This window comes from Mobula birostris, chromosome 21 (assembly GCF_030028105.1).
Source record: "Mobula birostris isolate sMobBir1 chromosome 21, sMobBir1.hap1, whole genome shotgun sequence".
Taxonomy (NCBI): Eukaryota; Metazoa; Chordata; class Chondrichthyes; order Myliobatiformes; family Myliobatidae; genus Mobula; species Mobula birostris.
The window spans coordinates 56767084-56792983 of record NC_092390.1 but is presented as its reverse complement, the minus strand read 5'-3'; the positions used below and the strand labels follow the sequence as shown (position 1 = coordinate 56792983).

At 40.7% G+C, this 25900-nt stretch overlaps 2 protein-coding genes across 2 annotated transcripts in view; one reads left to right on the top strand and one right to left on the bottom strand.

Moving 5' to 3' along the window:
- Positions 1–23643, bottom strand: part of acsl5 (acyl-CoA synthetase long chain family member 5) — a 114007-nt gene extending 90364 nt beyond the window's left edge. Inside the window, exons 1-2 of the mRNA XM_072239533.1 lie at positions 23540–23643; positions 19981–20163 (exon numbers count right to left, since the gene is read on the bottom strand). The gene's annotated coding sequence lies outside the window, so the exon portion shown is untranslated. The remainder of the gene's footprint in view (positions 1–19980; positions 20164–23539) is intronic.
- Positions 1–25900, top strand: part of gucy2g (guanylate cyclase 2g) — a 58666-nt gene that overhangs the window by 5179 nt on the left and 27587 nt on the right. The window contains 8 exon segments of the mRNA XM_072239664.1: positions 2816–2878; positions 2881–2939; positions 11272–11454; positions 13178–13322; positions 14981–15116; positions 16332–16432; positions 20093–20187; positions 25673–25756. Of these exon segments, the coding sequence (XP_072095765.1) occupies positions 2816–2878; positions 2881–2939; positions 11272–11454; positions 13178–13322; positions 14981–15116; positions 16332–16432; positions 20093–20187; positions 25673–25756 (866 nt within the window).

The window sequence follows — 25900 nt, the reverse complement described above, 5'->3', positions numbered from 1 at the left end:
CCTGAGCAGCTGCATCACTGCCTGGTTCGGAAATTGCACCATCTCGGATCGCAAGACCCTGCAGCGGATAGTGAGGTCAGCTGAGAAGATTATCAGGGTCTCTCTTCCTGCCATTACAGACATTTACACCACACGCTACATCCGTAAAGCAAACAGCATTTTGAAGGACCCCACACACCCCTCATACAAACTCTTCTCCCTTCTGCCATCTGGCAAAAGGCACCAAAGTATTCGGGCTCTCACGACCAGACTATGTGACAGTTTCTTCCCCCAAGTCATCAGACTCCTCAATACCCAGAGCCTGGACTGACACCAACCTACTGCCCTCTATTGTGCCTATTGTCTTGTTTATTATTTATTGTAATGCCTGCACTATCTTGTGCACTTTATGCAGTCCTAGGTAGGTCTGTAGTCTAGTGTAGTTTTGTGTTGTTTTACGTAGTTCAGTGTAGTCTTTGTATTGATCATGTAGCACCATGGTCCTGAAAAACATTGGCTCATTTTTACTGTGTACTGTACCAGCAGTTATGATCGAAATGACAATAAAAAGTGACTTGACTTGACTTGATCGACTGCCTCTCTTTTGTACACCTTGCTTGTTACTTCCTCAAAGAACTCTAACAGATTTGTCAAGCAAGATTTCCCTTCACAGAAATCATTATCATTAGACTCCAAATACCCCTAAACCTCATCCTTAGTAATAGACTCCAACACTTTCCCAACCACTGAGGTTAGGCTAATTGACCTATAGTTTCCTTCCTTTTGCCCTCCTCCCTTCTTAAAGAGTGGAGTGACATTTGCAATCTTCCAGTCCTCCAGGACCATGCCAGAATCAAGTGATTCTTGAAAGATCATGACCAATGCATCCATTATCTCTTCAGCAACCTCTCTCAGGACTCTGGGATGTAGTCCATCTGGGCTAGGTGACATCCTTCTCAAAACATTTGAGTTTGTCTAGCACTTCTTTCCCTTATAATAGCAATGGCACTCGCTCCTGCTCCCTGATAGTCAAGGACCTCTGGCACATTTCTGGTATCTTCCACAGTGAAGACAAATGCAAGTACTCATTAGGTTCATCTGCCATTTCTTTGTCCCACATTACTACCTCACCAGCATCATTTTCCAATATCAATTCTCACCTCCCTTTTACACTTTGTACAACTATTTATAACCCTGCTTTATATTATTGGCTAATCTGCCGTCATATTTTACCTTTTCCCTTCTCATAGCTTTTTTAGTTGCATTTTGTTGAATTTTAAAAGCTTCCCAATCATCCAAGTTCCTACTCACTTTTGCCACTTTATATGCCCTTTCCTTGGCTTTTATGCAGTCCTTAACTTCCTTTGTCAGCCATGGTTGCCTACCCCTGCCATTTGAGAATTGCTTCCTCTGTGGGACATATCTAACCTGCACCTTGTGAACTATTCCCAGGAACTTCAGCCGTCTCTGCTCTGCCGTCATCCCTACCAGTATCCTCCTCCAATCCACCTGGGCAAGCTCCTCTCTCACCCGTCTGTAATTCCCCTTATTCCATTGGAATACTGATACATGTGACTTATGCTTCTCCCTCTCAAATTGCAGTGTGAATTCAATCACAATGATCACTGCCTCCTAAGGGTTCCTTTATGTTATGCTCCCTAATAAGAACTGGATTATTACACAACACCCAATCTAAGATACCTATCCCCAAGTAGGCTCAAGCACAAGCTTCTTTAAAAGTCCATCTCATAGGCATTCAACAAATTCCCTCTCTTGCAATCCGACACCAACCTGATTTTCCCAATCCCTTTGCATATTAAGGTTCCCCATTACAATTGTGTCATTACCCTTATTACATGCCTTTTCCAACTCCCTTTGTAATCTCAACCCCACATCTGGGTTACTATTTGCAAACCTATATATAATTCCCATAATGTTTTTTTTTAAACCCTTACAGTTTCTTAACTCCACCCACAAAGATTCAGCATTCTCTGACCCTATGTCACCTCTTTCTAAAGATCTAATGCCATCTCTTACCAACAAAGCCACACCACCGTCTATGCCTTCCTGCCTGTGCTTTTGATATAAAGTATATCCTTTGATGTTAATCTCTGAACTATGGTCTTCTTTCAGTGATGCCCACAATATCATCCTGACTAATCTCTGACTCCAGGCCTGTTGGGGTCAGCTATCTCTCAACTGGTAAATGATTAGGACCGGGATGATGTGATTGATGAAGAGATGGGTAGAGAGCTCCAGAGACCGTTTCCAGTGGAGTTTCAGTCCAGGTTTATAGAAAAAGAATTTATAGATTGTGTCAGGGATTGCTTCTTGGAGCAGTATTTAAGGGACAGAAAATAGCTGTTAGATTTGGTCACAAGTAATAGGGAAGGATTAATAAAAGACCTGGTGGTTAAAGATCCCCTGAAGGTAGAGACCAAAGTATAATAGAATTACATTTGCAGTTTGAGGGTGAACATCACAACACCTAAACCACTGTCTTCAGCGTGAATAAGGGCGATTCGAATGGTACGAAGGTGAAATTAGTAAATGTTGAGATATTTTCACTAGTTTTGTTTGCAGCCTCATTAATGAATCTTCCCTTGCCCATTGGTTTCTCCCTTACCCATTTACCCACCCTTGCTTGCCACCTGCCCCGTCTAAGGATCTGTAATTGGCTCATGGTGTATGATCAAAGATTTCTAAACTTATGTTAGATATACAGGTGTACAAATAGAATAACCGCAATGGACAATGGTCAGTGAAATATTGTAGTAGTGACGTTGACTCTTCCTTATGTTTGTGATCAATAACGATACTTGTATTTACTTTCCAGTTGTGATTTTAATTTGTAACCCTGGGGTGGCGAAGTCGATAATCTTGGAAGCATATCGTCTTGGATGACGAGCGGGCAATACGTGTTCTTTATTATTCAGCTGTTTGAACTCAGCAGTTATGTGGTGAGTACTTTTGAAGAAAGTTTTTGTTCACATGAACACGTTAGCCAGCAATCATATTACTTATACGACAAGAACCATCACTCACGTTTGGGGGGGGGGGGGGGCGGGGAGCATGGCAGTGTAGCAGTTAGCATAACGTTATTACAGTACCAGTAACCCAGGTTCAATTCTGCCGCACTCTCTGAGGAAATTTGTACCATCTTCCATGACTGTATGGTTTGTTTTCTAGGAGCTCTGCTTTCCTCTCACATTCCAAAGACACAAGTTAGTAGGTGAATTGGTCACAGGAGTGTAATCAGGCGGTGTGGGCTTGTTGGACCGGAAGGACCCGTTACTATGCTGTAGCTCTAAAAAATAAACAATATCAAAACTCTTTGCCTTCATGGTAATATAGGAGATTTTGGTAGTTATGAAGGCTCATCATCCCATAATTTTAGTGTTTCCAATCCATAGAAGTGACCACATACTACTCCTGGCTGGCCTCCCCTTACTCCACCCACAACCTTCCAAACCTCTTACCATCCATTTCCTAACTAAAGAAAAGCCATTCACCCATCAGCTCTTTGCCACATAGTTAAGCAGTTCTTCAATTTCAAATTTCTTCTGTTTGTTCTCAATCACTTTCAAAGCATAATGTCTATCACTTCTCCTGCAGTCCGCAAAATCTGTTCTGCCCCCTTCAATTTTGAGTTGATAGCATATTTGTATTGGAAACTTTTCTGATCTTTTATTGGTTTGCACTAAATTATTTACAATAAGCCAAATATTCAATAATGTAAAATAACTTGCTGCCCAGGTCATAAGCTTCAAATTTCAAAGTTAATTTATATTCAGAGTATGTCACCATACGCAACCATGAGATTCATTTTCTTCTGGGCATGCTCTACAAATCTATCGAATAATAACTATCACGGAATCAACAAAAGACTGCCCAGCCAGGGTGTTCAACCAGTGTGCTAAAGACAATAAACAGAGCAAATATAGAAATAAATAATAATAAATAAGCAATAAATATTGAGAACATGAAAGTGAGTCCTTGGTTGTAGGAACATTTCCATGAAGGGGCAAGTGGAGTGAAGTTATTCCCTTAGTTCAAAAGCCTGATGGTTGAGGGTCGAGACAACACAGACTTATGGAGAAGAGGAGTTCGTTGGGTAATAAAATGGTCCAGTTGAAGGCGCTAGCCAGGAGTCAGAGAACATTTCGGGAGAGCAGTGTTATGTGTTTTACTGAAACGTGCCTGCACGAGGACATACCCGACCAAAACTTTTTCATGGAGGGCTTCCAGACCATTCGGGCTGACCGGAAGTGCGCTGACAGCGGTAAGCGTAAAGGAGTTGGGGGCTTGCTGTTCTGGTTAACAACGGATAGTGCAATCCTTGTCATATTACGATCGAGGAACGTGTTTGTAGCCCGGATATTGAACTTTTTGCTGTTGGACCCCAGCCATATTCCACCGAGATACAACAGTGGGCGGCACGGGAGGTCGTTCCTGCCTGTGGCCATCGAACTTTGCAGCTCCTCCTGTGGAGGGTCAGACACCCTGAGCCAATAGGCTGGTCCTGAACTTATTTCCATCTGGCGTAGTTTGCATATTGTTGTTTGATTGTTTGTGGTTTTTGTATTGCTATGTTTATGCTCTATTCTTGGTTGGTGCAGCTGTAATGAAACCCAATTTCCCTCGGGATCAATAAAGTATGTCTAATAACAATGGTACTAATTCCCTGAGTAGGTCAATCCACTGAGAGCGTCTGTTAAGAGATTCCACCTGCCATGCTTCTTTGAACATAATACATGTAATGTTATTTTCTCCATAGCAATGTGTCTGTTTGCACAAGAGAGCTCTAGTTAGCTCTCATAAATTATATAATATGCTTACTTTTAGGCGCTTTCCTGTCAAAATGAACAATTTCACATTTTCCTACATTATTCTTCATTTTCCAGATCTTTGCCCACTCACTTAATCTATCTATATCCCTTTATAGCCTCGTCACAACTGACTTTCCTACCTACATTTTCTATCAGAAAACCTAACAGCTATGCCTTCATTCAGGTCAATTATATACACGGTGAAAGGTTGAGAATAAACACCCATCCTACACCACACCTTACATCTTGCCAATCAGAAAAATGTACACTTATACAAAGTCTACCTTTTTTATTGGACAACCAGTCTTCTAATCCCACTGAGAGGTTACTTCTCATACATGAGCCTTTATTTTCCAGAGGGAGCATTGATGAAGAATGTTTTTGATGCCTTCGTACACCCACCAGTTCATCTTTGCCACGGCACAGGATTACCTTTAGCCATACTACCCTTTGGCATTAACAATGACATACTTACAGATATTGATTACACCATTTCAACAGTAAACCCAAGCATCTTCCTCAGGCCTAAGTTAGTTCAATGACAAGTCCCCCAGAGACACCTCCTTGTATACCTCCTTGTATACCCTCTTAAGTGAGCAGGGCCCGAGTAGTGCTTAATGTTTGATCCTGATCGGCAGGATCTAAATCGAATTGAATTGACTTTATTTCTTACATCCTTCACATACATGAGGAGCAAAAATCTTTGCATTATGTCTCTGTATAAATGTGTAAAGTGCAATCATAGTAATTTATAATAAATAGAACAGTCAATGTAACATAGAAATACACTCAAATCAGCATGAGTTAATCAGTCTGATGGCCTGGTGGAAGAAGCTGTCCCGGAGCTTGTTGGTCCTGGATTTTATGCTGCAGTACTGTTTCCCGGATGGCAACAGTTGGAACAGTTTGTGGTTGGGATGACTCGGGTCCCCAATGATCCTTTGGGTCCTTTTTTCACACCTGTCGTTGTAAATATCCTAAATCATGGGAAGTTCACAACTACAGATGCGTTGGGCTGTCCGCATCTCTTTCTGCAGAGTCCTGCGACTGAGGGAAGTACAGTTCCCATACCAGGCAGTGATGCAGCCAGTTTGGATGCTCTCAATTGTGCCCCTGTAGAAAGTTCTTAGGATTTGGGGGTCCATATCAAACTTCCTCAATTGTCTGAGGTGAAAGAGGCACTGCTGTGAACAGACCACGTGAGATTCTTGCTGAGGATCTTGAAGCTGTCCACTCCCAGATCAATTGATGTCAATAGGGGTTAGCCCGTCTCCATTCTTATTCCTATTCCTGATTGGTTCGGAGTCAATTACAGGATTACTTCTTCAAAGAACGGCAAAAAATTAATTAAACATGATTTTCCTTTAACAAAACCATGCTGACTTTGCCTGGTTACATTCATTTTATTTAACTGCATTGCCATCGCTCATAAAAGCTTTCATTTTTCCTGCACTGACCTGTAAGTTCCTACTTTCTGTCTCCCTCAGTTGTTGAATAAAGGAGTTGCATTTGCTAAATCCCTATCTAACAGTAATTTGCTCAGATCCAGGGAATTTTGCAAAATTAAAGCTGATACATCAATTAAAACTGGGCACATTCCTTGCTTTCTTTACAACACCTGAAAGGAGACCATTAGGAACTAGTAACAGTTAATTTGCCTTTCCAACCATTTGTTCAGTACCATTGTTTAATATTTGTAATTTTCTTGAGCTGTTCCCTAGCTTCCAGTTTGCTATTTGCAGGTATTTTTCTGTAGGAAATGCTGATGTAAAATACCTGTTTAATTTATCTACAGCTCTTTCTTCTCTATTGTTACTTTCCCAGATTTGCTTACTACATGAACAGTGCTCAATTTGTTACCCTTCTTAGAATCATAGAATACCACAGGCCCTTTGGCCCATCTAGTCCACGTTGAACCATTATTCTGCCTAGTCCCATCGACCTGCACCTGGACTATAGCCTCCATATCCCTCCATCCATGTACCTATCCAAACTTCTCTAAAATATTGACATTGAACCCGCATCCACCACTTCGGCTACAGCTCTTTCTACACTCTCACTGCCCTCTGAGTGAAGAAGCACCCTTTGCATTCCCCTTAAATATTTCACCTTTTTCCCTTAACCCACAACCTCTAGTTCTAGTCTCACCCAACCTTAGTGGACAAAGCCTGCTCACAATTCCGCTATCTATACCCCTTAAAATTTTATATTCCTCTATCAAATCCCCACTTCTTCTCCTATGCTCTAGGGAATTATGTCCTAACCCATGACCTTGGCGTTATTTAACAATCGATGGAAACTCTTACTAACTGTGCCTTTCCACTTAAATAATTAGATACCGGTCCTCTCTGGTTATGACTGAGTTCCGTTCCTGTGAACTGTTCCTAACCCAAACAGTTCACAAGTTGGAAATGCAGACAGGATCCGAGTTAGTATATGGCAGAAGGCACCCAAACCAAGAAATCCACCCTGCCGGTCTCCCAAGCATACGTTTGTCAGTACACACTGTGTATAAATCTGGCATTTATGAGCCAAGGAGGGTCTGCGAGCTCCTTGTGTTGCCTTACTGAGGCCTAATTCGGAATACTGTATGCAGTTTCGGTCACCTCCCTGCAGGAAAGATGGAAATAAGATTCAAAGAGTCCAGAGAAAGTTCACAAGGATGTTGCCGGATCTGGAGGACCTGAGTTATAAGGAAAGATTGAATAGGTTAGGACTTCATTCTTTAGAATATAGAAGATTGAGAGGAGATTTGATAGAGGTGTACAAAATTATGAGGGGTATAGATAGGGTGAATGCAAGTAGGCTTTTTCCACTGAGGTTGGGTGGGACCACAACCAGGAGCATGGGTTAAGGGTGAACGGTGAGAAGTTTAAGGGGAACATAAAGGGAACCTCCTTCACTCAGAGGGTCATGAGAGTGTGGAATGAGCTGCCGGTGCTGCATGCGAGCTCGATTTCAACGTTTAAGTGAAGTTTGGATAGATATATGGATGGTAGGTATATGGATGGTAGGGATATGGAGGGTAGGTCAATGGGAATAGGCAGTTTTCTTTCTTTTTAAATCTTTTTATTGAATAAGTATACAAAAAGGTAAGCCATATAGGCACTAATACACTGTTAGAATATAATAAAATTACAGGAGATATTAATACAAAAAAAATGATACAAACAATGTAATTTAAACATAACATACTAAGGTAACATAATAGTATACTAATTTTTATATATATATATATATATCAATAGAGAAAAGGAAAAAAAAACCCCAAAAAAACCCAATGTGCAACTAACTAAAAGCAAAACAAAGCAATGGGCTAACCTGGAACCAAGCAGAGTTAAAAAACTTAAAATCACGTCCTCAATCCCGACCTCCATTAAAAACAGTAAAAAAAACAAGAAGGGTATATAAATATGGAGCAAAAAAAGAGGAGGAAAAAAAATTACATTAAATGAAAATATTGAATAAAAGATCTCCAGGTCTGTTCAAATTTAAGTGAGGAATCATAAAGATTGCTTCTAATTTTCTCCAAATTCAAGCATAATATCGTCTGAGAAAACCAAAAAAAGGTAGTTGGAACATTAAGCTCTTTCCAATGTTGTAAGATACATCTTTTCGCCATTAAAGTAAGAAATGCAATCATTCTACGGGCTGAAGGAGAAAGATTACTGGAAATTTTAGGTCGTCCAAAGATAGCAGTAATAGGGTGAGGAGAGATATCTGTATTCAATACCTTGGAGATAATATTAAAAATGTCTCTCCAAAAAGTTTCCAGAGTAGGACAAGACCAAAACATATGAGTTAAAGAGGCTATCTGCCCTGGACATCCATCACAAAAAGGATTAATATGAGAATAAAAGCGAGGTAATTTATCTTTGGACATATGTGCTCTATGAACAACTTTAAATTGAATTAGGGAATGTTTAGCACAAATAGAGGAAGTATTGACTAATTGTAAAATCTGCCCCCAGTCATCCACGGAAATGATAGACCCCAATTCCTGTTCCCAATCTACTCTAATCTTATCAAATGAAGCTTTCCTAAGTTTCATAATAATATTATAAATCATAGCCGATGCACCTTTCTGACATGGATTAAGGTTAATTATAGTATCTAAAATGTATGTAGGAGGAAGCACTGGAAAAGAAGAAAGTATAGTACTTAGGAAATTTCTAACTTGTAGATATCTTAAAAAATGTATTCTTGATAAATTATATTTATTAGATAATTGTTCAAAAGACATAAGGGAACCATCTAAAAATAAATCCAAAAACCGTGAAATACCCTTAATCTTCCAAATCTGAAAAGCACGATCCGTAAAAGAGGGAGGAAAAAATATGTTACCTAAAATAGGAATCGCTAGCCCAAATTGGTTAAGATCAAAAAATTTTCTGAATTGAAACCAAATACGTAAGGTATATTTAACTATTGGGTTAGATACCTGTTTGAGGCGTTTCAAATCAAAAGGAAGAGAGGAACCTAAAATAGAGTCAAGTGTATAGCCCTGAACAGATTGTAATTCCAATGCTACCCATTTAGGAATGGATAGTATATCCTGGTCAAGTAACCAAAATTTCATATGTTGAATATTAATTGCCCAATAATAAAATCTAAAGTTGGGTAATGCTAAACCTCCAGCTCTCTTAGCTTTCTGTAAATGTATTTTACCCAGTCTCGGGTTTTTATTTTGCCAAATAAATGAAGAAATTTTTGAGTCAACTTTATCAAAAAAAGATTTTGGAACAAAGATTGGTAATGCCTGAAATATATATAGAAATTTTGGCAAAAAAAAATCTTAACTGCATTAATACGATCAATCAAAGTTAAATATAAAGGAAACCATTTAGATGAAAGTTGAGTAATATGGTCAATTAAGGGTAAAAAGTTAATCTTAAATAAATCTTTGTATTTACAAGTAATTTTAATCCCAAGATATGAAAAATAATTATTAATCAATTTAAATGGAAAGTTATGATATAAGGGAAGTTGTTTATTAATCGAGAAAAGTTCACTCTTACTAAGATTTAATTTATAACCTGAAAAGAGACTAAATTGTGCTAATAGCTCTAAAACAGCAGGGATGGATTTTTGGGGATTAGAAATATATAAAAGTAAGTCATCAGCATAGAGTGATATTTTATGGGACCTTAAGCCCCGAGTTATCCCAGTAATATTTGGAGATTCTCGAATGGCAATTGCAAGAGGTTCTAATGCAATATCAAATAATAAAGGACTAAGAGGACAACCTTGTCGAGTCCCTCGAAAAAGAGGGAAAAAAGGTGAGCTTAGAGAGTTAGTACGGACCGAGGCCACAGGAGAATGATATAACAGTTTGATCCAGGATATAAATTTTGAGCTAAAATTAAACATTTGAAGCACCTTAAATAAGTAAGGCCATTCTACTCTATCAAAAGCTTTCTCAGCATCTAAAGAGATAACACACTCAGGAACATTTTGTGAGGGGGTATAAACAATATTTAACAGTGTGCGAATGTTATAAAAAGAGTAACGACCTTTAATAAAACCCGTTTGGTCTTCCGAAATAATAAAAGGAAGTACTTTTTCTAATCTGTTTGCTAATAATTTAGAAAAAACTTTAGAATCAACATTTAGTAAAGATATTGGTCTATAAGATGCACATTGAGCAGGATCTTTATCCTTCTTTAATATTAGAGAGATTGACGCTCTATTGAAAGATTCGGGAAGTTTACCAAGTTTTAATGAAGCCTCGAAAACCCTACAGAGCCAAGGGATTAATGAAGGTGCAAAACATTTATAAAATTCTACGGTAAACCCATCAGGGCCAGGAGCTTTCCCCAAATTCATAGAGGAAATAACATTCTTAATCTCATCAGTGGTAATGGGAGTATCTAACATAGAAGACATATCCTGTGAAATCTCAGGGAAGTCTAGGTTATCTAAAAAATCATTCATATATTTAGAGTCTCGAGGAGACTCAATAGTGTACATAGCCCAAGAAGAAAAAAACTAAAACGTGAAGCCCCTCCCACCACCCCCCACCCCATGACCCCAAGGCTAAATCTAACACAGACCAGCCAGAAAGCAGCAAGCACTAAAACTACCCCCATGACTTCCGGTATACGCTCCCTAAAAAAAGTGTAAAAGGAGTAGGCAGTTTTGATGGTTTCGGCATGGACTAGATGGGCCAAAGGGTCTGTTTCTGTGCTGTATGTCTCTAAGACTCTTAAAAATGGTAGCAAAGTTTATTGTATCTTCAAACATGGAACACAGTTTCTTCCCATTTTGCAATGGTTCTATTGGGCAGCAGTTGTTAACGGTACAGGGAGTGAAGGAGGTAATCATAACTAAAACTTGTGTGGTGTAAAACCTTGGACATTTTAATCCACCCATTTTCAGGTGCATTCAGTAAGCCTCATACATGAAGGCAATGCCTGTGTGGCACCTGGTTGGAAATCGTTCAATTCTTCCGTCTTCTCCACAGGATACTTTTTGGAAATCAAATTTGGCAGATGGGAGAAATGCAGCTACCTTTGAGGCGCATGAGCCAGTTTTCCTGATTACTTTACAGTCATACAGTGAATACGAATATTACACCTTCCTACAAGAAGCCTACCAACGATCAAAAGGACCTCCGTTTTACAGTAATTTGTCTTCAGTGACAGAGGTTTATTATTCAATTTAATAATGTCCTGCAACTCATTTTCATTCCTTGGTAGAAAGAAAGTAATTTTAGTGCAACACGGAAAATGGGGGATCAAGGAGCATCTGTGAGGAAAAACTAATGCAACTGGAAAATGAGCTTCCTTTTCTTATGCTCTCGTGCCTTTGCACTTTCTTTCAAGTGGCTCCACTGCCCGTTTTGTCACTTAATCTTTAATCCCGGTCCATAAAACCATAAGACATAGGATGCAGAATTAGGCTATTCAGCCCATCGAGCCTGTTTCACCATTTGATCATGGCTGAGCTGATTTATAATGCCCCTCAACCCCATTCTCCAGCCTTCGCCCTTTGACACTCTTACTAATCAGGAACCTATGAACATCCACTTTAAATATACCCAATGACAGCCTCCAGAAGCCATCCACAGATTCACCAACCTCTGGCTAAAGGAATTCCTCCTCATCTCTGTTCTAAGTGGACACCCCTCTAATCTGAGGCTGTGTCCTGTGGTCCTGGTCTCAATCACCATAGGAAATATCCTCTCCACACCCACTCTATCTAAGCATTCCAATTATCAATGGGTTTTAATGAAATTCTCTCATCATTCTTATAAACTCCAGTGAGTACAGGCCCAAAGCTGTCAAATGCGCCTTATATGTTGACCTTTCCATTCAGGAATCATTCTCATGATTTTCCCCTGGACCCTCTCCAATGCCGGCATATCCTTTCTTGGAAAAGAATACTTAGAATTCCTAAGATATGCTCACAATACTCCAACTGTGGTCTGACCAGTGCATTATAAAGCCTCAGCATTACATCCTTGCTTTTATATTCTCATCATCATTAATATGTGTCGTGTTGTATGATGTAGCCGATCATGGTCTCATGACTATGATTGTTCTTGGCACAATTTTGGACAGAAGTGGTTTGCCATTGCCTTCTTCTGGGCAGTGTCTTTTCAAGACGGGTGACCCCAGCCATTATCAATACTCTTCAGAGAATGTCTGCCTCGTGTCAATGGTCACATAACCAGGACGTGATATGCACCAGCTGCTCGTACAACCATCCATCACCTGCTCCCATGGCTTCACGTGACCCTGATTGCGGGGGCTAAGCAGGTGCTACACCTTGCCCAAGGGTGACCTGCAAGGTAGTGCAGGGAAGGATCCTCCTTCGGTAGAAACATATCTCCATCCTGTGGTGGGGAAGAGCTATGTCCTCTCAAAACAAATGCTAACATTGCATTTGCCTTCTTTACCACTGACTCGGCCTGCAAGTCAGTTAGACCACAGTCTCTTGTATTCTTTGGCCTTTCTATTAAAACTTCCTTTACATCCAGCTTCTTCTGGATAAAACACCATTGACCTTGCACCTCATCAGTGACTTTGTACCTCTCTTCACTGCCTGACCTGTCGCGTAACATTTTCAGTTTTATTTCAGATTTTCCACTGTTACAGTATTTTGCATTTCAAACTACTCCAGGAATTTTCTGTAAATATATCTACCAAAATGGTTATGTGCTTATAACTTGGCTGTTTCTTAGTGAGTGCTACTAGTAAGTAAGCCCTGGGAAAAAAATAGAAAACTTGCTTCAGGACATATAGAGCAAAATGATATAGAATCACGGTAATAGACACTCAAATGAACAACACTATTCTACAGATTTAATTTAGTACAGATAAGGAAGCAAAGTTACATTTTACATTCTAACAACATCATTTTAACAGATGAGCTCTGATTCAGCTTATCTTCATGATGCGGTCATGCTCTATGCTGCTGTTTTTCAAGAAATGATGGAAGCAGGGATGGATCCACGTGATGGAAGAACATTTGTTAAGAATTTGAAAGGTTTGGGCAAAAGGCAACTTTACGGTAAGTAAGAAAACATCGTGTCTCATACTTCTTTCACTTACTTGCCCACACAGCATTTCCCATTTCATTCGTTCTGTCTGCAGTAACTTAGAGGCAAGTCATGGTAACTTGCAAACTTATTGGAGTAGCTTGATCTTGGCTGCCTTTATTTGCTGATGAACTTCCTTGCTACTAAAACAGCACGAATGATTAGCAAAATAAATTCAAATTGGCTCAGAGTGATTTCTTTAAATGATTGCAAATTAACTTTTTTGTCGGTGAAACACACAACTTTAATGTATAGAACCATAAGATATAGGAGCAGGGTTAGGCCATTCAGCTCATCAAGTCTGCTCTGCCATTTCATCATGGCTGATCCATTTCCCTCTCAACCCCAATCTTGTCTTCTCCTCGTAACCTTTCATGCCCTGACTAATCAAGAACCTATCAACCTCAGCCTTACTTACACCCAGTGACTGGGCCTCCATAGCTGCCGATAGCAATGAAATACACAGATTCACGGATATGATAAGAAAATCAAAATGTCAACAGCAACAGTAAATTCTTACACAGCCTGTTTGATTGCTTCCTCCACATGGATACTCACTGGCACTCAGCTTTTACAATCCTGCACTTTAGAGGGAAGGTGTAAATTCCACATTATTGAAGGCAAGGGCCAGGATGTATTGCAGTGTAGGCCGGATGATGCAAAATTCCTTACCTTCCAAGGTAAGGCATTCCAACTCCGAGTAGCCCCAGACCAGGCTGACATGAAACATAACATTTTATGTTGGTGGTGACTATAATCCTGCTCCAACTAGAAATGTAAGATGGCTTCCATGATCATCCAATGATATTCAAGGTTCAAAGTTCAAGGTACATTAATTATCAAAGTATGTGTTCAGTATACAGATCTGAGCTTCATCTCCAATTGTCTTCTTCAACCAGCAGAGAGCACATTAGGTGAATTACTATCTGTTTTCTACCTTCCCGTATATGAAATGGACCATTTTAAACCATTCCACTTTAGTGCTTACCAGAGATCTGGCAATGTTCACACAATCTATTATCTTTGTTTTCTTTATTTTATTTAATCTTTCTTTCCCTCCCTTTACATCCTTTTACCCAAATGATTTGGTATGGATATCACCGGTTGTGCTGCCTTCTCTATCATAGCATTACTCATTGTTTTAATCCATTAATCAGATTGGTTCAAGAGGTAAAGAGTGCCTTGTCCAGTTTGTATTTCAAAATCCCAGTGTTTTCCTCTATTCCCAATTTCCCCACACCGAAGTTTTCCAGATGCCTATTTCCCAGATGCCAGTTTTCCTGTTATCCAATTTCCCCAAGATCCAAGCTTTTTAGATCTCCAATTCCCTGATGTCAATTACCTAGACACCTATTCCCCAGATGCCTAGTTTCCAGACATCCAGCTTCGCTTCGGTCCTCACCCACCACTGGTGACTACTTTTTGGTTGTTGTGAGGGATTGCTCCATCACCAGTGAGCAATGAACCCCTGCGCACTCTTCATGCAGATTTCAAACTCTACGCTGCATCTCATCATAACAACGCTTTAAGGGTATCAAAAATATACTGGAGATTAGATCATTTATGTAGAGGACAGGAAGTCCATCAAGATGAGGAAGACGAATTCATTTCTTTCCTTTTATATAAGCAGGTCTGACTGGCTTGGTGGAGATAGATATTTCTGGGAAAAGGTACTTGAATTACTCGGTTTATGACCTGCAAAAGTATGTCAATGGCACCAAGTTTGTCCCTGTTCTACAATACGACAGCTTCAGCCAGTTGCTGAGGTAGGTTAATTATTGGAACATTGAATATTGTGTGGATTTGCAACATTCTCTTGTGTCTGGACCCGGCCTCGTCAGTCTGATGGCTTAGAAAAGAACTGTTTGTCATAATCACTTCTCCTTTAGTGATCACTGTAATATTGCTTTTAAATTGCTCAATGACATGTTTCAGAGTTCAAAGTAAATTTTATTATCAAAGTGCATATATGTCACCACATAAAACCCTGAGATTCATCATCTTCTTGGCATACTCGGCAAATCTATAGAATAGTAACTACAACAGGATCAAAGCAAGATCAACCAGAGTGCAGAAGACAACAAATTGTTCAAATGCAGATATAAGTGAACAGTAATAAATAATGAGAACAGGAAATAACAAGGTAAAGAGTCCATAAAGTGAGATCATTGGTTGTGGGAACATCTCAATGGATGGGCAAGTGAGTGTAATTATCCCCTTTCGTTTAAGAACCTGATATTTGTGGGGTAGTGACTGTTCTCAATCCTGGTGGTGTGAGTCCTGGGACTCTTGTACCTTTTATCTGATGGCAGCAAGGAGAAGAGGAGCATGGCCTGGGTGGAGAGGATCTCTGATGATGGATACTGCAATGAATTAATCTAAGTATTTGATAAGAAGTGTCTGTGTAAGTATGCTCTTTAGAAGTCAATGGTTTGCTCAGCCAGAATCCATAGCCATAGGGACAAGCAGTCAGTGATCTCTATCTCACTCAATATCTCAAATGGGAAAGCGAGTGCTCTACGTTTTGATCAAAATCCTGAAAATGCTGAGAACAAACATGTTCTTTTATTACACATAATGTACAGAAGAACTCAGTACCACAAAAGGATGGAAAGCAGAAGCAGTTATTATTCTGTTTCAAATGTCCGATGCCTTGGGTTTAATCCTGACACCCAGTGGTGTCTGTGTGGAGTCTGAATGCTCTTCCCCTGACTGTACAGAGTGCTCCCGTTCCCTCCCACATCCCCAAGATAAGGCGGCTGGTAGGTTAACTGACCACACGAAATTGAATAGGTGAACTGAAGTATCTGGGAAATTTTGTTGGGAATGTCAAAGAATAGAGTGGGATTGATACAACTTGGTGCTTGATATTAATGTGGAAAGCCAGAATATTGTATAGTATGCATAACACAAGAGAGATTACCTTCTCATGGAAAAGAATATATCTTCAGGTTGAGTTGTAACCCTCTTTTATTTTTCAGTGCAACTGATGATTTAGCTAACATTGCATGGCCCGATGGAACTCCTATTAAAGATCTCCCCGAATGTGGGCTGTACAATGAGATTTGTCACAAGGGGCTTGGTAAGCATTTCCCCAAATCAAACACCAGTAATGACATCTTTACCTGCCATCTTTCATAAATCCTGTTGTGTATGTTCTTTGCTAATTATGGCAATAAGGAGACTAAAATTTCTGCAGTTGACCATTTGACTGAGAAAGTCAGCATTAATGCACTCTCTGCCATTATAACTTGCACAGTGGCCCCTTCATGAGGTACCTGCTATACCTAATAAAGCGGCCACTGAGTGTAGTGTCTCTCTGGTCTTTTACTGCTGTAGCCCATCCACTTCAAGGTTCAGTATGTTGTGCATTCAGAGATGCTCTTCTGCACATCACTGTGGTTGTCTGAGTTGCTGTCACTTTTCTGCCAGCTTGAACCACCCTGGCCATTATCCTCTGACTTCACTCATTAACAGGGCATTTTCACCCAAGAACGGCCACTCACTGGATTTTTTTTTTTTTGCTTCTTGTGCCATGCTCTGTAGGGACTGTGTGTGAAAATCCCAAGAGATAAGCATTTTCTGAAATACTCAAACCATCCCCTCCGGCACCAAAAATTATTCCATGGTCAAAGTCAATTAGATCACATTTCTTCCCCATTCTGATATTCGGTCTGAACGACAGCTGAACCTCTTGACCATGTCTGCATGCTGTTATGCATTGAGTTGCTGCCACAAGATTGACTGATCAGATATTTGCACTAATGAGCTGGTGTACCTAATAAAGTGGCCACTGGGTAGACTTATTATTGGTTTATAATTGTCACATGTATTGATAGAGAAAATATTTTGTTTGCCTGCCATCCAGACAATCATGCCATATGTTTAAGTACATTGAGGTATTAAAAATCAAAACAAAATGAAGAATAGTGTTACAGTTAAATAGAAGGTACAATGGAGATTGACAGGTACAGAGCAAGGTCTACAACAAAGTTCACTGGCAGATCAGGAGTTTATCTTTTAGTGTATGAGAGGTCTGTTTAAGAATAAACAGCAGGATAGACACTGCCCTGAGTGTGGCGGTATATTCTCTCAAGCTGTTGTATCTTCTGCCTGATGGATGGGGTAGAAGAGAGAATACTGGGGTGGGGTGAGACTTCTCAGGGTAATGGGAAGTGTGGACAGAGTCCACAGAGGAGAGCTTGGTTTGTATTATGGACTGGGTTGTGGTCTTTGTTGTGTATTTAATGTTAGTAATATTTGAGTAATATTGTAAATATATTGTGTGATTAAGCATTCTTTATTTGTTTAAGTAATTAATTATGGGTTATATGTATAAATACATGAATTGCATAAATCATGATGCTACACTGTGATACGTATACACCTCGCCTAAACTAAAAAGGTGAACTAAAGCTTTCATTCCTAGCTGTCCTGTTTTTCTTTCAATTAGTCTGATGTTTTGAAGTTACAAAACATAACAGTCTTGGTCAAAGCAGGGATGTGATGAATCCAGGTGGGATGTTAGCATCTGTAGAAATCAGTGCTTTATTAAAGCATAGAAGGCCACTTGGCCCATTGTGTTCATGGCAGCTCCTAACAGAGCTACCCCAGTGGTCCTGCTCTGTACTTTCTCTGTAGCCAACCATAATTCTGTCTCTCATATCCATCAGGTTCTTTTCCATTTGGTTCTGTTGCCACCTCCCTAGACTATTTTACAATAGCTGATTAATCTACTTTGGAATGTGGGAGGAAATGGAGCATTCAGAAGATTCAGGCAGTCACAGGGAAGAGCAAGCAAACTCCAGAGAGAAAGCACCTTAGAGCAAGGATTGAACCTGTGAAGCAGCAGCACTAACTGTTGTGTCATCATGCTGACCTTTGTTCTGCTTGAACCAGGAGGATGAATTTCACTCCTTCATGCAATGCCCTTTCACACCACCCTTTCATAGAACCAGCAAACGATACCAGCAGCTAAAGGGTTAAATGATGCAGGTGGTTGATGGGAGGGAGGAGAAAAGGTCTCTCTTGCAATGAGGATGGAAGATTAAGAGGTGATCTACATGACGTGCAGAAGATGATTAAAAGATTTGGTAGAGAGGAGAGAGATGGCCCATTTCCACTGGCTGAGGAACCCAGAGTTAAGGGGGTTAGCTGGCTCATGTAGAGTAACATCAGGGTCCTCTGCCCTGTACAAAGCACAGAGATTATCTGGAATTCAGTCTCTCTCTGTCTTTCTGTCTCTGTGTCTCTCCTGCAATGTTTATGAGATTCCAAAGTGATGTGGGGCTGGAAATGGAACTGCTGCTGGAGAAGGACGAGGGTTGAGCACGGATTGCTGACAATCACTTTAGTGTGGACCTCCTGCAACAAAACTCAGCTGTTCCTGAAGTCCTTGTGCTCTCTCTTTTGCACAATGGAACACGTAAGAGAAGATCAGGTCCATCCAGCATTTTGAGAGTATGTTGCTCTGGATTCCTGGCATCTGCAGAATCTCTTGTGTTGAGGATCAGATAGTCCACACTAGTACTTACTAGGTCTGGACTGCAACAGGATGGAAGAGACAGATGGTCAACAAATTCTCCTCTGGGAGTAAAATCATTCTTGTCTTAATGCTGCCCACAATAGGATTTAAATAAGGAGTGTGTTTGATCCATATGCAGAACAGTTTGGTATGGCAACTGCCCTGCGTGTGACCACAAGAAAATGCAAAGAGCTGTAGACACAGCTCAGTGCATCACAGGAACCAACCTCCTCTCCATGGTCTCCGTCTATCCTTCTCGCTGCCCCAGTAAAGCAGCCAGTATAATCAAAGACCCCACCCACACTAGTCATCCTCTCTTCTCCCCTCCCATCGGGCAGAAGATACAAAACCCTGAAAACACGACCCACCAGCCTCAACGACAGCTTCTATCCCACTCTTACCAGACATTTGTACAATAGATACAAAGGTGGACAAAGTTGGACATCTTGTACAATAAAATGGACCCTTGGCATCACAACCTACCTCATTATGATCTTGCACTTTGTTGTTTACCTGCACTGTGTCATTTCAGTAGCTTTTACACTTTATTCTGCATTGTTATGGTTTTACTTTGTTCTGTTTCAAAGCACTGTGTAATGATTCGACCTGGATAAACAGTGTGCAAGACAAGTTTACTTTCTATCTTGGTACATGTGACAATAACAAACCAATACAATACCAAATGCACTTCAACATTGAGTCATAGTCATAGAGTACTACTGCATAGGAACAGGCCCTTCAGCCCATCTACTCCATGCTGAACTGGCCTTCAACCTAATCTCATCTACCTGCATCCAAACCATTGCCCTCCATACCCCTCTCATGTACCTATCCAAACCTCTCTTAAATATTACTACTGAACCCCCACCTACCTCACTACTCCTTTATCTCTATTTTTGCACTACTTATTTAATGTAACTATATATTTACTAGAGTTCACCGTTTTTCCTGTTATTATGTATTGCAAAGACAACAAATTTCACGACTTATGCCAGTGATATTAAACCTGATTCTGATCTACCACTTCAGTTAACAACTTGTCCACACTCACACCACCCTCTGATTGACCTCCCTCTCAGATACCCCTTATGTATTTCACCTCTTACCCTAAACTGGTCGAACTCTAGGCCCAGTCTCAGCCAACCAGGCCGGGTGCATCTTCAGTGACTGTTGTCAACCTGGTCTGGCTCTGTACTCACTTGTTCTTCTGTCTTCCAGATAACTACGTGGTGATTTTAATCATTGTGACTGTGGTCATGGTGTTGGCGGCAGCCCTTATCATCGGTTTCCTGATGGCACACAAGCACAAATCCGTAAATCAATTTCAGGGGACGTGGTGGAAAATAAATTATGAAGATATAGTTTTCCTGAAGGATGTCAAGGCACAGGCTTGTCATAATTTGAATTACTTTGCTGTTATTTTAGATGAGAAGTAATATAAAGGACCATTTTTATACAAATGTGTTTTTTTTCATTTTCATACTCCTGCGCAGAAACATGAAGCTGGAAGCAATGGGTCCAGAAGTAATGTTTCAAGTCATCACAATTACAGCCTTAAAGAAAAAGTGGAAATCAAATCTGCTAATATCAACGTTGCCCTTCACCAGGCGAGTTCATTTCATGAATTCAGGCAATGTTTTAAAAGTAGTATTTCTTTTTTTATTAATTATTGAGACTCCTCTTCTCACCTGCCTAATCACCTTCCCCTGTGTCCCCTCCTCCTTCCCTTTCTCCTATGGTCCGCTCTCCTCTCCTCTCAGATCCCTTCTTTCCCAGCCTAGTTTCCAACTGAGACTGGGCCTAGAGGTCGACTGGTTTAGGGTAACCTCTCTCACCTACCTGGCTTCACTTGTCACCTATTTATCCATCCATCTATTTGTTTGTTTATTGATTGTGATTGATTGAGATTCAGTGCGGAATAGATCGATATATACTTTATTGATCCCAAAGGAAATTACAGTGTCATAGTAGCATTACAAGTGCACAGATATAAATATTAGAAGAAAAGTAAGAAAGAATAAAAGAGAAGTAAGAAAGAATAAAAAGTAAGTTACCACAAATGGTCTAATAGGAGGAGTTCAACACTTCCTGGCCTTAGCTTGATTCTTTATAGAGCCTTTGAACTTTTTTACTGTGACCAGGGCCTGTTCTTCATCAAGTTATGGTATTGTTGCACTGTTGAAACTATATGTTATAATTATGTGGTTTTTGTTAGTTTTTCAGTCTTGGTCTGTCCTGTGTTTCTGTGATATCACACCAGAGGAATATTGTATCATTTCTTAATGCATGCATTACTAAATGACAATAAAAAAGGACTGTGTGTCCTCATAATCTAATCTAATCTAGTGGCCGAGGGTAAGAATGACCTCATATAACGCTCTTTGGAGCAGCGCAGTTGTCTCAGTCTATTACTAAAAATTGCTCCTCTTTTCAGCCAAGGTGGCATGCAGAGGGTGAGAAACATTGTCCAGAATTGCCAGGATTTTCCGTGGGGTCCTTTGTTCTACCACAGCCTCCAGTGTGTCCAGATTGACTCCTATAACAGAGCCAGTCTTTCTAATCAATTTATTGAGCCTGTTGGCATCACCCATGTTGATTCCATTGCCCCACGTAGAAGATTGCACTGGCGGCAACAAACTGATAGAACACATCGAGCTGCACTGCCCAGCAATTCCCCCTGACTTAACCCTAGCCTAATCACAGGACAATTTACAATGACTAATTAACCTACCAATCGGTACATCTTTGGATGTGGGAGGAAACCGGAGCACCAGGAGGAAACCCACGCGGTCACGGGGAGAATGTACAAGCTCCTTACAGGCAGGGGCAGGAATTGAACCTGGGTCACTGCTACTGTAAAACATTGGGCTGACCACTACACTACCATTCCATCCTGATTTCTTGTTCAACGTCAGATCTTTTGCAAAAAGTGTTAACAAAATATGTTTGAAATGGTATTTGAAATATATATAAAATGCAAACTTGAAATGTAGGCCAATTCATCCCGGGGGGGGGGTTTAGCTTCACAATAAGGGATTTCACGTACACTGAGAGACTGTAGATCACACATGTTTATTGGAATGTTCTAACGCTGGCATATCCCAGCTTAAACCCTGCAGGTGTTCCACCACCGTGCACACAGCACTGCAGTCTCTCCTGTTCTCTCCTTGTTGAATGGGCAAGGACACAGGCTCGACATAGCAGCAGGAGGATTAGATCAAGAATTTTCATCAGTCAAAGCCAGACCCAGACTTTTAAAACCCTGACGAATGAAGGAAAAACCTAATATGACAAAAAATTTTCACATGCAAATTGCGACCCGTGAGTTAATAACTCTTTCCAAGCACCATACTATTTGTCAGCCACTTCTTGGTCTGGGTTCAGAGGGACGAGTGGGGGAGAAGAGAGTGGGTCTGCAGAATTCTGAAAGACATGGGTAGGATGGACAGGAAGAAAATGTCTTCATTCACAGGAGAGTTTAGGATCTGAGGGCACAGACGCAGAATAGAGTGATGTCTGTTTACAACTGCAATGAGAAAGAATTTCTTCAGTCAGAAGGTGATGAAGCTGTGGAATGCATTCCCTCAGCAGGCTGTGGAGACCCAGTCCTTGGACGAATTTAAGGCAGAATTGCATAGGTACTTGATTGGCAAGGCCATTAAAGGATTATGGGGAAATGTTGGGAGAATGGGGTTGAGATATGTAAAACAACAGGCATGATTCAACGGTGGAACAGACCCAATGGGTTAAGTGGCTTAACCCTGCTCCTATATCGATGGTCTTTCGGTTGTTTCATTTCTTCTTTGGGAATCTCACTGTGCTCAAGTTATCAGCCAGCATTCTCCAGAAAACAACTGTGATCCATTGCCCACTAAATAACAGTGACTAAACTCAAATAAGTCTCATTGGCTGTTAACTGCTCTTGAATAACTTTTCAAATATAAGTGCAAGATATTTGCCTTTATTCTTCCTACATTAATGATTTTATGTTTCTCGACTTAAGTTTGTGCATAAAAAATCCCAGTTGTATCATTAACGGTTATTGGTGTGTGATTTTCCAGAGGATGTACAATTCTTTGAAGTTATAATGTGGCCAGTATCGCTGCTCTCATCCTCACCTCCCACCGGGTTCCTGTAGTATCACGAATCCTTTCTTTCGGTAGGGCTTTGAGCAGCCTGGAGATCTTGCCACTGTAGTACAGGCGATCTAGGTTCAATTCCGCCACTGTCCGAAAGGAATTTGTACATTCTCCCCATGACCACATGGGTTGCCTCCCACAGTCCAAAGAAGTACTGGTTGGTGGATTAATTGGTCGCTGTAAATTGTCCCGTGATTAAACTAGGGTTAAATTAGGGGATTACGGGGCGGTTTGGCTTGAAGGGCCAAAAGGGCCTGTTTCGTGTTGTATCTCAATAAATAAATAAAATACATACATAAAAAATAAGTAAACTTTCCCCACAAAGCAGAGCAGTTCTCAAGTATGAACTATGCCTCAGGAGCAGAGTCTGAGACCTTATCCCCGAAGGCCTTTCGGCAGCTTAATCTCCATGGCAGAGGTGTGAAACAACAGTGTGAATATCACTAGCAGTACTGAATGAATAAACTGAAGCAGCTTGTGAAATCTCCCTGTGATATCAGAGGTGAAAGTAACTTAAATTTCTTACCTATATATATCTCACGAGGGTGCCTGATAATTTGCACTGTACTGTATTTGTCAACGTGGAGCGGAGAGCGAGTTTGTAAATCTGACGGGAACAAAGGATGTTGGGAATGGTGAGGGTGAAGCTCTACAAAGGGAGTGTGGGACTGGTGGCAGGGAAGGAGTGCCAGAGGTAGGAGGTGGCGTGGGTGTAGACACACCCAGCCCCAAGACAGCAAGCAAGGTAATTTGATTCCAAACAACTGGTTTATTAATCATTACAGAATGTCTCCCTGGTGCTTCCCACTCACTCCCCTCTCCCTGACCCCCCTTCGCGCTCTCAGTCCACAATAGAGATCCATATCAGAATCAAGTTAATCATCACTCGCATCATGAAATGTGTTTTTTTTTGAGGCAGCAGTACAGTGCAATACATAAAATTACTACAGTACCGTGCAAGAGTCTCAGGCATCCTAGTTAAATATGTGTGTGTAAGACTTCTGCATAGTTTGTGCTTTCACTTTCGAACTGCATACTGGAAAGATCAACAACGGAATGACTTGTGTTACCTCAGACACAGTCTGTGCATTAGCTTTCGTAGTAGATGAACTGGATTACTTGTGGATTATTCTGAGAACTATCCAACAGTCTGCCCTATTTTAAAAATCTTTCCAGTTGATCAGAGAAAGAAGATAACCAGGTTGGTCTTAGTGGAAAAGGATTATGTAAGAACAGTCAAACCTTCTTCATAGACAGTACTGTGAAGTCCAGGATAGTTTGCTTCCGCTGGGGGCTTCTGTGGGTTTCGACATGGCCAGTGTGGGAACTGAAGACTTGCCCCACCCCCCACCCCACCACCGGAGGTGACTGGCAGTGTGGGTAGTTTGTGAGGTGGTGCATGTTGTGTATTTAATATTTTAGTTATATCTGAATAATAACCAGTTATATGTAAAAATACTTTATTGTACATCATCATGCCACCATGTGATACGTGCGTACCTCATTTAAAGTAAACACAAAATTAGACTTGCATTCCCGGACTTCCTGTGTTTTCTGTGAATTAACATGACGATTTAAAGTTACAAAACATCATAGTGCTCTCTGCCCGCTTGCTTGGTCAGAGCTTCATGCTCTGAATGCATGAACCAAGGTTCCCAGTCCCATCCTAATGCTCCTTCTCCACTTCAAGTGGTCATGAGCAAGAGATTCCCAAGAGTCAGTGGAGTCTTCATAGTCTGTCTATGAAGAAGGTTTAACAGTTCTTACATAATCCTTTTCCACTAAGACCAACCTGTTTATCTTCTTCCTCCAATCAACTGGAAGATTTTTAAAATAAAAATGACTGTTGGATAGTTCCAGTAATAATCCACAAGTAGTCCAGTTCATCTAGGATGAGATGGGTGGACAAAGTGGCTAGCATAGACCGATTGGGCAGAAGGGCCTGGATCAGAGCTGTATTGATCTATGACACACAGTAAAGAGAGGTATTAGGAATGTTACAGAGTGCATCCATCAGAAGCACAGAGAAGCCTTGCAACGTGACAGAGGAACTTTACCAACGGACAAACTGCTCTTGTAATGGACAAACTCCCAATGCAGCCCTGCGGCCAAAGGTTCTGTGGCCTCATACCGGCCTCATCCAATCTCGTTCCACTCTGGAAACAAGAGTGGAAAGAACATCACAAAATCAGAGAGGAAGCAAGTTATCCCTGATCCCAGGTCTGTCTAACAAAAATAAGATATTTGCTACCCCCACTACCCAAGTCTGGTCAGCAACATCTAGAATGACTGAAATGTCCTCCTGTAACTCAAACAGACAGTACTCTAATGTGAACAACACTGGTCAGAATCATACTTTGTCCCTCAGAATAAATTCTGTGTGATTAAGCCTTCCATAGTAACTGGCAACACACACAATTAGCGTTGGTGGGTCCTGCTGGTTTTATCTGAAGACAACACAGTGGAGATCCATAAGATCCCAAGCAGAGTCTACATCCAGCATTGTCCAACTTTCATGGTCCCTGGGAAATAAGCATTCTCAGAACTACAGTGTGACTTTCATGACATGGTTTTTGCTCCACCCCCAGCTGAAACTGTGGGTGCACTGACTGAAAGCAGAACTAATTGCTATTGCACTCGTTCTCCTTTGCTTTCACAGGGAAATTATGTGACAGTTCAGAGCTTTGAAAGAAAGACTGCTCCAGATATGAGCAAGAGGACAATTCTGAATGAAATACAGATGGTAAGATAAATGTGTTCACAGTTACAACCACACAATTAAACACTCCAGAAAACTCACGTTAATTTAATTTTTAAATTTGATTTAAAGATAGGTACAGCATGATAACAGGCCCTTCCAGCACAACGGGCCTGCTCTAACCCGTTA